At 62.3% G+C, this 12435-nt stretch overlaps 1 protein-coding gene across 1 annotated transcript in view; it reads right to left on the bottom strand.

Moving 5' to 3' along the window:
* Positions 1-241: 241 nt before the first annotated feature.
* Positions 242-12435, bottom strand: part of MYT1L (myelin transcription factor 1 like) — a 405580-nt gene continuing 393386 nt past the window's right edge. The window contains 3 exon segments of the mRNA XM_041754071.1: positions 242-2338; positions 3360-3503; positions 7339-7442. Of these exon segments, the coding sequence (XP_041610005.1) occupies positions 2312-2338; positions 3360-3503; positions 7339-7442 (275 nt within the window). The 3' untranslated portion in view covers positions 242-2311.

Raw genomic sequence — 12435 nt, 5'->3', positions numbered from 1 at the left:
ATCACGTGTGGGAATCGTACTGTGGTTGTGTCGGAGGATGACCCTGCTCTGCGGAGACACCTGCTTTTAGACGTGACGTGTCCTCACGTGAGTGGGGCCGGGGCGGACAGCAAATGTGGCAGAGGCTGCGGGGGGTGGGGGGCTCGGAGCAAGCCGCCGGCTCTGGGGCGAGGCGCTCCTCGGGCGCCCAGACTCGAGTGAAGACGCGGACCCGGGGTAGAGATCCATCGTGCTACAAATGTGGCAACACCTTTTTTATTTAGAGTAAGATGTGTTAACATCCAGCATGACAAAATTTGTACAAAGTTCACGATTTAAAAATGAAGTATCACTGCAACTTGTGATTCCACACATTTATAGCAAAATTAAAGTGTCAACAAACCCATGCCGTGTAGTACAAAAATAAATGAAACTTCGGTTCCACAGACAGCACAGTAAATATTCATACAAAATTCTGTCTTAATAAATGATTACTTAAGTTAACTTAGAAATGATAATGAACAATAAGTTATAATAAATAGACTCTGATGACTCACAATAATTCCATATGAAAGGTCAGCATTCTAATATGTGACACTTTGTGATCCCTATATAATAGTCACAGATAACTTTTGATTTGATATTATGTACCAACGTTAGATGAGCAGCAGATTTGTGCTTAAAACCCCTTTCCATTGTACATAGGTGATAACAAGAAGAATCCAAAACTGATACTACCTATCACTCTACTAAAAGCATTACTATATTGGCAAAGAAGCTGCAGACACGACGCGGCGGGGAAATGCATATGCCCATATGAACAACGGGGGCCCTGCAGGGAGGGGGCCCCCCCGGGGTATATGGCATCAGGTGACAAGAAGCACCTTGCTTCAGCTCTCGAAAGGCAATTCTGAGCATGGCAGCTACAACTAATCGCACAACAGAAAGAGGGCGCTCTCCAGGGAAGGCGCTGCAGAGCCCCGGGGAATTACATCATCTGTCCCAGCTAGTGATTCAAGTCCTCGTGGAAAACTGTAAGCGTTTGTACAGTGAGCAGTATAAAGTGCCGCTGGGATGTACATATATTTATACATATATATACACCGAGGTTGAGTATTGTATCAGAATATTTGCTGTGAGATCCCTGTAATCTCCCGTAGCAACATCGTCGGGTCAGCCGTGAGGGCTCCCCTCATCCTCCCGGGGTCAGCCTCGCGAGGCCGCTGACCCCAGCAATTGCACACCTCCGTACGGATATATAGGACAAGGTAAGTGCAAATAGTCGACTGGCACGTTGTGGGGACAATGACCCTGTAAGTCCTGTTCTGCTAAAAATATTTTTTTTTTATTTTTACAAAACCCATCTTTTTTTTTTTTTCATAACAAAATTTTAAAGTACTTCCGTACTTCCTGCATAACATCAAGACATGGAAGGAAGAGATGCTGTCACATGTAACTCAAGTCAACACCAGAAAACACAACACGCCGTCCTAGGGACTACTCAGAAGGGGGACGTGGCAATCAAAAGTGGTCGTATGCATACATATAGTGCAGTCACTGGAAGAAAACAATCCCATCTCCAAGTGTAAGCAAGTCTAAGATGATCTAGTGTAAAGCAAAAAAAGTGCTCAAGTATAGATAATTACTCTTAAAATCTGATTGCATTCATTCTTAGAATAGGTCGTGACAAATCAAACAGCAAGGCTATGCAAATGCCACGTGGTCACCTGGTCTCCAAGGGGAGTTGGAACAGGAAGGTCATTTGCGAGCAACTCTGCCGGGGACCCGGGGACGGACGGACGGGGCGGCCGCTCGGAGCCGGAGCCGGCGGCGGGCGTCCTGCCCCGCAGAAAGCGCGTGCAGTAGCTCGCGGACTCGCGCACCATTTGCCTTATCCCCCGGCCGAGGAGGAAAAGTCACAGCAACAACGACAGTGATCGCTTTTAAGAGTGGAGAGAGGGGAAATAAATACTCTTAAATTAGCTCTGAACTAAAAGGAGAGCACACAGGTTCTGTGAGACACACGCCATTGCAGTGACAGACGGTTCAGAGGGGCACCGCGCTCTCGGGGACATGGGGTAGGCTGCTCCAGAGTCTACGGACACTGCAAAGGGCAATCTTCGCGCGGTCCGTCTCTAGCAAGCCCCTGTCTGAATAGGAGTTCCCAGAGTCACACCATGCAATGCTCAGGAGTTAACTTAAAAGTGCTGTTTAAGCTGCTTTGAATCTTCTGCCAAATTTCCATGGCTTGATGTTGTCTTACAATAAATTACTTATCTCATCTCTTACAGTTAATCCATATGCCATTTCCTTGGAATGCAAAAAACCTCATTTACTGCCCCCACCATACACCATCCTCCTAAAACAAACAAACAAAAAAATCACATAATATTTCCAAGCATTGTTCAAAAATAAAGCATTTTTTGCAACCAATTCTTGCTATGAAACAATATGCACACAAAATGTATTTCTTAATTCCATAAAATCCTCCAACATGAGGCAAAATGATAATGTCTAAAAAGTGGCTGCAGGGCCACCACATGATCATTCAAAGCTGTGGGTTTTTTTTTTTTTGTTTTGTCCATTTCAGTTCAAAATACTAAAACATTTAATCACTAAAGCATTAAAAAGAATTTACACTCTATTTATTTTGATCAGCTTACCTCTTCAGAAATATATATACCCCCAAATGTGCATACAGTAGCAGCTATAAACGTTACATGGCATGTCACACTATGTCAGCTCATATGAAACCGTACAAAATGTGAATGTTTTCAAAAACTATTCTGCAGGTAACTATCTTTAAAGCAAGACATAAAATCATTATGAAGTCTTGTAAGCATAACACTGTTTCAAACAGAAATAAGTATATGACACTCTCTGGTGAGTCACAGCAGCAAGAGGAGCGGGTGGCTCCCTTTCAAACAAGATCCCGCCACTACAGCAGCTGCTCAGACCTGGATTCCTCTCACAGCGTGCTTTATATTTTCCAGTAGGGCTTTATTTTCTGGGCTCTGATAACGGTCTTGATTTGTATACATGTCCGTCAAAGTAGTCACGTATGCATCAAAATTTTGTTCATTGATTGGATCCTACGAGATATTAAATAGTGGTTCATACACAACTTTTATTTTCTCAATAGGATATTCACATCAGCATAAAATAGCATCTATCCCAGCTCAGCGCCACTGTCTTTACGCTACTCGAGCGGCCTACTCAGAGCTTACTCCATCCTACGGGGTGCACGGGATCTGCCCCACCGAGGCGTCTGGCCCTCAGCCGTGCGGTTTGGGGGCGGCGACCGCCAACATCCACAGCGTGGAGAGCCACGAGCACGGCCTCTAGCTCACGCTGCGCCGGCGGGCGCCCTAGTCACTTACCATGTGCGGCAGCTGGATATTGGCTAGACTGTGGATCAGGGACTGGCTCAGGTTGGCCAGCTCGTGCAGGAGAGACTCGTTCTGCTGCTCGATCACCTTGTTCTCCTCCTCGATGGTCTTCAGGCTGCTCTCCATCGTGGTGATCTGGAACGCACAAATTCGAGCGACATGTAACACAAGGCAGGCGGCCGTCGCCCCGAGCCGGCGAAACCTCGCTTGCTTTCTTCTTTTTCAAATTTTAGGTATTATCGTGAGAGACACACAGAGAGGGGCAGAGACCCAGGCAGAGGGAGGAGCAGGCTCGCTGCGCTGCTGCGGGGAGCCCGATGGGGCACTGGATCCCGGGTCCCCGGGTCACGCCCTGGGCCTGAGGCAGGCGCTCCACCGCTGAGCCCCCCGGGCGTCCCGGGGAAAACCTTTCTGCTTGAACAAAAAGGCCTCCGTGGGGACAGCCGGTCATTGTAAGGGTTCGGCGCTTACGCATTTGATTCATCACTCGTGAAAGTTGGGTAACGGGACTCTGGGGAGGCAGTTTCTGGGGAGCGGCCCAGGGGCGGTGTGCACTTTGATTTAGCATTTTAAAAGCTCTGCTGTCCCGGAGCGGGCATGACGACGGGCTGGCATCTCCCCGGGCCAGCTCAGCGGGTCTGACTCTGCCGCAGGAAGTCCTACACTGTGAACGTCCTCGTGACACAGGTCACCCACTTGGCCACGGCTGCCAGCGCCCTGGGTTCACGGGTAGTGCCGGCCAATGCTCTCCTGTCACCCCCTCCTGCGGCTGCTCCGGGTGCAGGCCGGTGGCCCCCTGGTCTGCAGGGGCCCTGGGGTCCGGCGCAGCCGGCTCCACTGGGGCCCACCCCGCGTCCTCCCACTTGATGCAGGGAGTCAACTGTGCTCGGTCAGGGGTGTTCCTGCCTTCGGGCCTGCCTCCAGCCGGAGGACCAGCACCTGCTGGCAGCACAGCCAGAAATGAGACACACCCCGGAAATGTCCTGGTGCTGCTGGCCCAGCGCCCAGCGCCCAGGCCCCAGGCCCCGCCTCCCCCCTCAGGCACCTGCCTCCCTGACCCCGGGCTCTGCCTCCCTCTCAAGGTGCTGCTTCCCTGACCTGCCTCCCTGACTCCAGCCCCCTTCTCCCTGCCCCTGGCCCCACCTCCCTGCTCCTACAGCCACACCTCCCTGCCCTGGCCCCGCCTCCTTGCCATCAGGCCCCGCCTCCTTGCCCCCACAGCCCCGCCCCCGGCCCTGGCCCCGCCTCCTTGCCATCAGGCCCCGCCTCCTTGCCCCCACAGCCCCGCCCCCTGCCCCTGGCCCCGCCTTCCTGCTATCAGGCCCCGTCTCCTTGCCCCCACAGCCACGCCCCCGGCCCAGGCCCCGCCTCCCTGCCATCATGCCCCGCCTCCTTGCCCCACAGCCCCGCCCCCTGTCCCTGGCCCCGCCTCCTTGCCCCCAGAGCCACACCCCCTGCCCCGGCCCCGCCTCCCTGCCATCATGCCCCGCCTCCTTGCCCCACAGCCCCGCCCCCTGTCCCTGGCCCCGCCTCCCTGCCCCGGCCCCGCCTCCTTGCCCCCAGAGCCACGCCCCCTGCCCCTGCCCCGCCTCCCTGCCATCAGGCGCCTCCTCCCCCCAGTGGCGGGAGGGTGGGGCTCGCCCCTGCTCGGGGAGGCCTCCCCGGTGGAGGGGAGGAGACAGACGCCGCCCTCCTAAATCCTAGAGCGACCCCGGTCCTGGGGCTGCAGCATCGCCCGCTGAGGAAGGCCAAGGGAGCTCCGCCGGGAGGGTCCCCGAGCCCGCGGAGAGGACACAGGTGGCCCAGGCTGAGGCCGCGTCCTCCCTGAACGCCCGAGAGCCGAGGCCCTGAGCAGCGGTGGGTGAGCCTGCCCGGCTGCAGAGGCGCAGGGGAAAGTAGGACCCAGAGCAAAACAGAGCTAAGAGTCACTCGGTGATCATGTTAAAATATGGGTGGTTCTTCATACTATTCTGACTGTATTTTTAAAAGATTTTATTTATTTCTTTGAGAGAGAGCGTGCACACGGGCAGGGGGAGGAGAGCGAGAGAGAAGCAGACTCCCTGTGGAGCAGGAGTCGGAGGTGGGGCCTGGCCCCAGGGCCCCGGGACCCCGACCTGAGCCGAGGGCACACGCTCCACCGACCCCGGGACCCCAACCTGAGCCGAGGGCACATGCTCCACCGACCCCGGGACCCCGACCTGAGCCGAGGGCACACGCTCCACCGACCCGGGACCCCGACCTGAGCCGAGGGCACACGCTCCACCGACCCCGGGACCCCGACCTGAGCCGAGGGCACACGCTCCACCGACCCCGGGACCCCGACCTGAGCCGAGGGCACACGCTCCACCGACCCCGGGACCCCGACCTGAGCCGAGGGCACACGCTCCACCCACCCCGGGACCCCGACCTGAGCCGAGGGCACACGCTCCACCGACCCCGGGACCCCGACCTGAGCCGAGGGCACACGCTCCACCGACCCCGGGACCCCGACCTGAGCCGAGGGCACACGCTCCACCGACCCCGGGACCCCGACCTGAGCCGAGGGCACAAGCTCCACCGACCCCGGGACCCCGACCTGAGCCGAGGGCACACGCTCCACCGACCGTGGGACCCCGACCTGAGCCGAGGGCACACGCTCCACCGATCCCGAGGTCCCGGGACCATGACCTGAGCCAAGGGCAGCCGCCCCGCCATTGCAGCCCCAGAAAGTGCCCCTGTTCTGACTGTTTTCTGGGCAGGGCCATGGCCTGGGGGCACAGCAGGAGAGCCTGCCCCCCCCGCCCCCCCGCAGTGGCTGATCCACTTAAGGGCTGGGCTCTGTGCACAGCGTGCACATCCCGGGCTGTCCCTGTGTGGCCAGGTGGCCCCAGGAGCACTTGCCGGCACGTCTGGTCAGACGGGACACACCCAGAGTGCCGCGGGTCACCCCATCCTGGTGTCCCCGACAGGGAGTGAGAGCACCAGAGACTGTACGAGGCCCAGCTGCAGGACCACCAACCTTCCAGCACTTTCTGAGATGAGCAGGGAGGCTATGTGTGCGCTGGCCCAAGGTCAGAAGGTAAAAGCTCTCCCAGGGCTGCGGGGAGCGGGGGCTCCTGTGGCCGCGGCCTCATCTGTCCCTGAGCACGGCCTGGGGCCCGGAGCCCCGAGAACGAGCTCCAGTGCTCTGCTGAGCTGACACCAGGTCCAAGTGCTCGTGGGGGTGCCCGCTGCCTGTCCGCTCACCCTCCAGCCGCAGCCTCGGCTGCCAGCAGGGGTGCAGGGACGGGGGTTGGGGGGCGAGAAGCCCGCTTTCTTCCAGGGTGAGGTGCCTCCCCTTACCTGGGACGGCAGCACAGTGAGAGCCCAGTCCCAGCGCCCACGCGGCCCGAGACCCTGAGCCGCTGTGGTGGGGGCACCGGCGGGGGGGGGGGCGCTGCGTGGGGCTGAGGGGCAGGAGGCTCTGAGCTGTGGCCGCCCACATGCACCCTGGCTGAGCCCAAGGAGGCTCCGCGTGGGTAACGTGAGTGAGGATGCTTGCGGTGAGCCATCGTGGGCGCACGGTGGGACCTCAGCCCTGCAAACGGGCACCCAGTAGGTGCTCGCTAAGGGCTGCTCCCTCCCTCCCCGCCTCCCTCCTGTCCCTGGGCATCTGGGCCTGGGCCCTCCGTGCACGGGCGGCCTCGCGACCCCGGGGCCCTGCCCTCCTCGGGGGGTTGTGGTGTCTCCGGGACGCAGAGGCCACAGGGCGTTAGGGCCTGCCGTGTCCCGGGACCCCTGCCCACGGGGGCTCCACTAAAGCAGGTGCGGGCGGGAAGCAGGCGGCCCCACGGCCACGGTGCGCCAGGGCGTCCCGCTGCCGAGCCGCTGGCGTCAGCACACGGGCGGGACGGGAGACGGAGGGGGCGGAGGGGGCCAGGAGCCCAAGGAAAGGCCGTCGGAGGCGCCCCCGGGCCGGGCGGCTAACGTCGCGGGCTTCAAAAACTGTTACCTGAGTTCTCAGTTTAATCATGTCGGCCTCCATCTGGGAGTTGGACTCGTTGAGCTCCTTGATCTCCTCGTCCAACTGCTTGATTTCCTCATCGTTCTCTATGCCTGTGGGGGCGACAGCAGGGGTTAGGGCCTCGGGCGCAAGACTGCGGGCGGAGGCGCGCTCCTCTCGGTTCCTTTTGCATTTGGGACTGAATTTGCTGGAAAAATACCTCTTGGATTTAAGGGAACATGGGGACGGTCTGCGTGTCCTTCACGCCTCCCGCCGCCCTCCCCCCCACGCCCCAGGGTGCCGACTCCCGGACAGCCCACCGCCCCGGCCCGGCCGCTCCTACAGGTGGTGACCTGCTCCACCCACGTCCTGCCGCCCTGGTCTGTTCTCTGTCTGTCTGTCCGTGTCTGTCACCCGGAAATGAGGCCCCGCACCGCTGCCCACAGGTGAGCGAGCCCCCGACCCGGATGGACAACGGAGGCAAACAGCCCTTCTCTTCAGTTGCGGAAAACGCGCCTTCAGATGTGCCCTCGGGTGTGCCCTGGGGACTGTGCATCCTTGAGTGTGCCCTGGAGGCTCTGCCCCGGGGGCTGTGCGCCCTTGGGTGTGCCCTGAAGGCTGTGCCTCTGGGGCCTCGCTGGGAACCTGGACCAGGTCTCCCTCTGCCGGCTCAGGGCGCTAGTTGCTGGCAGTGGGTGCACCAGGGCGGGACAGATCCAGGCCCTTTGTCCTTCTGACGACTGGGCGCCACGCAGCTGCGTGTCCTTGAGAAGAAGACCGGGATGCCTGCAGCCGCCGTCACCCTTGACGCCAGGGACACAGTCACCAGGCACAGCAGGGGATGCTTATGGGAACCCCCAGGAAAGGCACAGGGCCCAGACCTCGGGGGCCCAGGGCAGCGCCCTTCTCCGGGTCTGCAGACAGGAGGGCTGCGGCCACCTGGAGGGAAGGGCCGAGCCGCGGACACTGCAGAGGCGGGGGGAGCGGGTCCCTCCTCCTGAATCTCCTCCCGCAGGCAGAGCCTGAGCCTGCCCACCGTCCCTGAACCTCCCACCCAGAGGGACCGGCCGAGGCCCGCTGACCGCTAGCCTGGGTCTCCCGTCCCTGGCCCGGCCCGGAGGCCCCAGGTGCCCCCGGCTCAGTACAACTCCTCGGGCGCCATCGATGCATCTGGGAAAGCTGTCCCGTCTCACAGGACAGTGCACTGCGCTGGGCCCTCCCTCGGGGCCGGCTGTGTCCCCGCTGCCATACGGGACCAGACCTCTGCGGCAGCGTCCAGGGAGGCCTCGGGCGGAGCGAGCTCCTGCACGTCGCGCGTGGCACCCACGCCTGAGAACGCGGCTTGTAAGCCATCTGCCACCTGGCGAGGGTTCGCCGTGCTCCGGGAGTTGCAAGCAGGCCAAGCGCGCGGACACCTCCTGCGTGAGCGAGGCCGCGGCAGTCCCTCCGCGCCGTGGCTGTGCTGCTGGATGTTCCCGCTGAGCATCCGCTACGACTTCCGAGCAAGTTCCTCGTGTCCTATTTCCTCAGTGTCCTAGGCTTGAACGGCCTTAAATCTTCTCTTTTTGCCACCGTGTGGGGTGGTTTCCGTGGAACACGAGGCTCAGGCCAGCGCCAGGGGCCGTCGCCGCTTCTAGGGCCACAGGCAGCCGTCCTGTGTTCGCCTCCCCAGCTCAGTGCGGCCCCAGGCCGCCGTCGGATCCACGCGTGGATTTTGGAGACTCCGGATAGGAAGCGTGAAATACGCCCCGTGCACCTGCCTGTTCCCAGCGTCAAGGTGGCGCGTTCCCATTGAGAGCGTGCGAGTGGGATCGTGAACGAAACACCTCGTTTCGGGACAGGCGGTTTGAGGACCACAAAGCCCGGGGGTCCGTGGGGGACCTACACATCGCAGTGAAGTCATCCTAATTGGTTTGTCGGGGGCGCAACACCCTCGGTGGCAGATAGACGGTGAAGCATCTAGAACACCCCGGAAGGTCGGCACCTTCATCCGGGGCCCAGATTCTGGCAAACACGAGCTCGAGAAGAGGTTTGGCCAGGCCAGCGTGGTCTCCCCGGCCCATGGCTGGGATCCCCGAGGATTCCCCGGGGGCGTCATGCGGATTCGGATGTTTGCAAAAGAGCGTCCGGCCCTGACGACCTTCTACGAGACGTGAGCAGCGGCAGAGGGCACACGGCCCGGGCTGGACCGTGCCCGAAGGCGGACGCGTGTCTGAGCCGTCCTGCAGGCGTCTGGGACGGCGGGGGCCACAGCCCGGGGTCTGACACACGACAGACCCGGGCCCCGGCCCCCTTGTCTTCCCACGTACGACTTTTGTGACGAGTGACTTCCTTGGTCGCCTGGGCCTCGAGCTGCCCCTTGCGCGGTGGTCCGTCTCCGACCCAGCTCGGCCCGCGGGGACAGCGGCCTCTCCTGAGGCTCGCCGAGTGGCCGCTGAGGAAGCCTGCTGGGTAAGCTGTTGCCTGAGCGGCTAGCGACCCCCGGGCGTCCGTGGGCCCCGTGCTCCCCCGGGGTCTCCCTGAAACGTGGCGTGGACGGGCTTTGTCCAGCTGGCTCCGCGCGGTGAGCTGACACGTCATTGAAAGGAAAAGAAAGAGCAAAACCATCGTACGTGGGCCTCAGAGTAAAGAATTAAAATCCACGTTTCCTTTGTGCCGGTCTCAAGGCTGTCCTCTACGTTTTTATTCTAAATTAAATGGCCTCAGACGTAAAAGTGCACAATGCACGTTGAACATCGCGTGCGGGCGGGCGCCTGAGATGTCCGTCCATCAAAACCTGGGCCGAAAGGGCCACTTGGTAAGATCCGGGAGGGGCGTCCTCGCTGCAAACCCACCCACAGGTCGAGCGTCGCCACCCGGCGAGTCTGCAGGGCACGTCAGCTCCCTGGCGCGAGTCGGCATCACGAAAGTAAAGGTCCCTCAAGGTCCCCGTGACGACCGTCCCCTCCTCGCTCCGGCGGCTTCGGGAGACGATCCCGTGGGAGAGAGAAAGCGCGGTGACCTCGTGCAGCATCAGATGAGCCGACCCGTGGGAGCAGGGCCGAGGGGGAGGCTGAGGGACGCAGGGACATGGGCTGGGCAGGAGCTCCGGGGACTTAGGCTGCGCGGAGCGGGACCTGACACCGAGGAGCCCGGAGGCCTGGCGCCCGAGCGGCCGGGTGGTCGGCTCCGCCAAGCTGACGGCGGGCTGCCCGGGGCTGGGTGCTCACGGCGGGCCAGGGTGTGGGCACAGGGCACAGTGGTCATGCGTGTGTAAGGGCCGCGTCAGGTGAGCGCTCGTGCTCATGCTACTCGGGGTGGGGGGGAGCTAGGGCAGCTCAGGAGCCAGAGGCTTAGGTCCTGGAGGTGGGCACCCTGCTGAGGGGGGCGGGGCGTTCACACAGTCCCTGCGCCCGGGACCGCCACCCTGCCCACGAGTGGGCCCCACGGGCCCTGTGACGTCGCGGCCTGGGCGCTGTAAGGACCGTGCTCCCGAGGACGGAATGGCTCTGACCTCGGCACCGACCAGAAACCACAGGTGGTGGCGGGGGGCTCGGGACCCCAGTGGGACCAGCTTCCGTGCTTCCTCCTCGCGTGCCCGAGCCCAACGGAACCCGCAACAGAGACCCGCCCATGGCCAGACCCTGGAACGGGGCGCAGACAGGCAGGCGCACAGCAGGCCCCGCGGACCCCCACGGCACGGGCGGCTCCCCGCGGGACGAAGCCGTCTGGCACCTCCGGGAGAGCACTGGGTCTTCCTGAGAGCAGCGCTGCCCGACAGAAGGCTCTGGATTCCGCTGCCCCTCGGAGAGACGGGGCCGGGGGTGCCCGGAGACGTGCCCCCGACTCCCCGCCGCCGGGAACGGCCTGTCCTTGGGGTCTGCGGATCCGCGGCCCGGCTTCCTCCCTCCCCTGCTCGGCGCCGACCCCGGCCCGCGGAGGCCGCCTTCACGTCTCAGTCGTCCGCGGCCCCGCGGGCCCAAGGACTTTGCCGGGACACACGGCGGTTTGCGGGGCTCTGGAAGCGGCGTCCGTGGCGGTTTCTCGCCTGCGGCGCGGAGCGTGTGCAGTGGAAGCGGGGAGGCCGGAGCCGAGCCTTCATGACAACAACGTGGGGACCCTGGCCGCCCTCTGGTCCGCGGCGGCCTCGCCTTAAGGGCCGCTCAGTGCAGGCCGCGCAGAGAGGTCCCGAGCTGCTGTCAGGCCCTGGCAGGGGCCATCAGGTGACCCAGGGCCGCGGGGGCCCCAACCAGGCTGGCCTTCCTGCAAGGGGTCTGTGGGCCTGAGCCGCGGCACCAGCTCCTAGGAGGGGTCCAGGGACCGGGGGTCCAGGTCTGCGTCCTGCCCGGGGCGTCTGCTGCCCCAGCCTCGCAGTCGGCCTGTGCCCACGGCCCCCCCGGGTGCTGCGGAGGGGCCCAGACCCCGCCCTCCAAGGCCACAGCTTGCTGAGCTGTTGCAGAGCCCTCGGTCTGGCGGTCCCGGGGAGGGGGTGTCCTGCGAGGTCTCCCCCACCTCCGAGCCCCGGCTCCCACGTCCGCCGCCGCGTCGAGGCCCAAGCCTTGCGTGTTTCTGCTTAAAGACCCCAGACTTAGCACACGGGGTCGAGTCTCGAAGTGAGCTCACGGCCCGCAGCAGGCGGCGCGGCGTGGCCCGGGCTCGCCTCCCTCCCTCTGCGTGGGCGCGTCTCCGCCCTGGTGCGAGGAGGCCTTTCAAACAGAAATCACCAACGGAAGTCACAAAAATTTGGAGCACGTCCCTTTTAAAAACCTATGGAAAGGACCTTGTTTCCAGGGCGAGCGTGGCCCGGTCGTCCCCTCGGCAGCACAGCCACCCGCCTCCCTCTCTGCCACGTCCCCAGTGGCCACGGAACCTCCACCACTATGGGCTTCGGGGCCACAGGTGACCCGTGCAAGCCGGTGGGTTCACGAGGATGGAGCCGAGAAGGACGGAGAGGCTGGGCCCCCGCTGCCCCCCGCCCCGTGGTCCCTGCACTCATCTCAGGGGCACACGGTGCTCGCGGGTGGTCGGGCCGGGAGGCCAGCTGGGAGGTGGCGTGGAGGGAGGGGACGGGCGTGGGGGAGGCAGAGGGTCTGGGGCAGAGCAGAGGGGGCGGCCGTCGGTTCCGGG

Source organism: Vulpes lagopus, chromosome 5, assembly GCF_018345385.1.
Source record: "Vulpes lagopus strain Blue_001 chromosome 5, ASM1834538v1, whole genome shotgun sequence".
Lineage (NCBI taxonomy): Eukaryota > Metazoa > Chordata > Mammalia > Carnivora > Canidae > Vulpes > Vulpes lagopus.
This window is presented reverse-complemented; position numbering and strand designations above follow the sequence as displayed.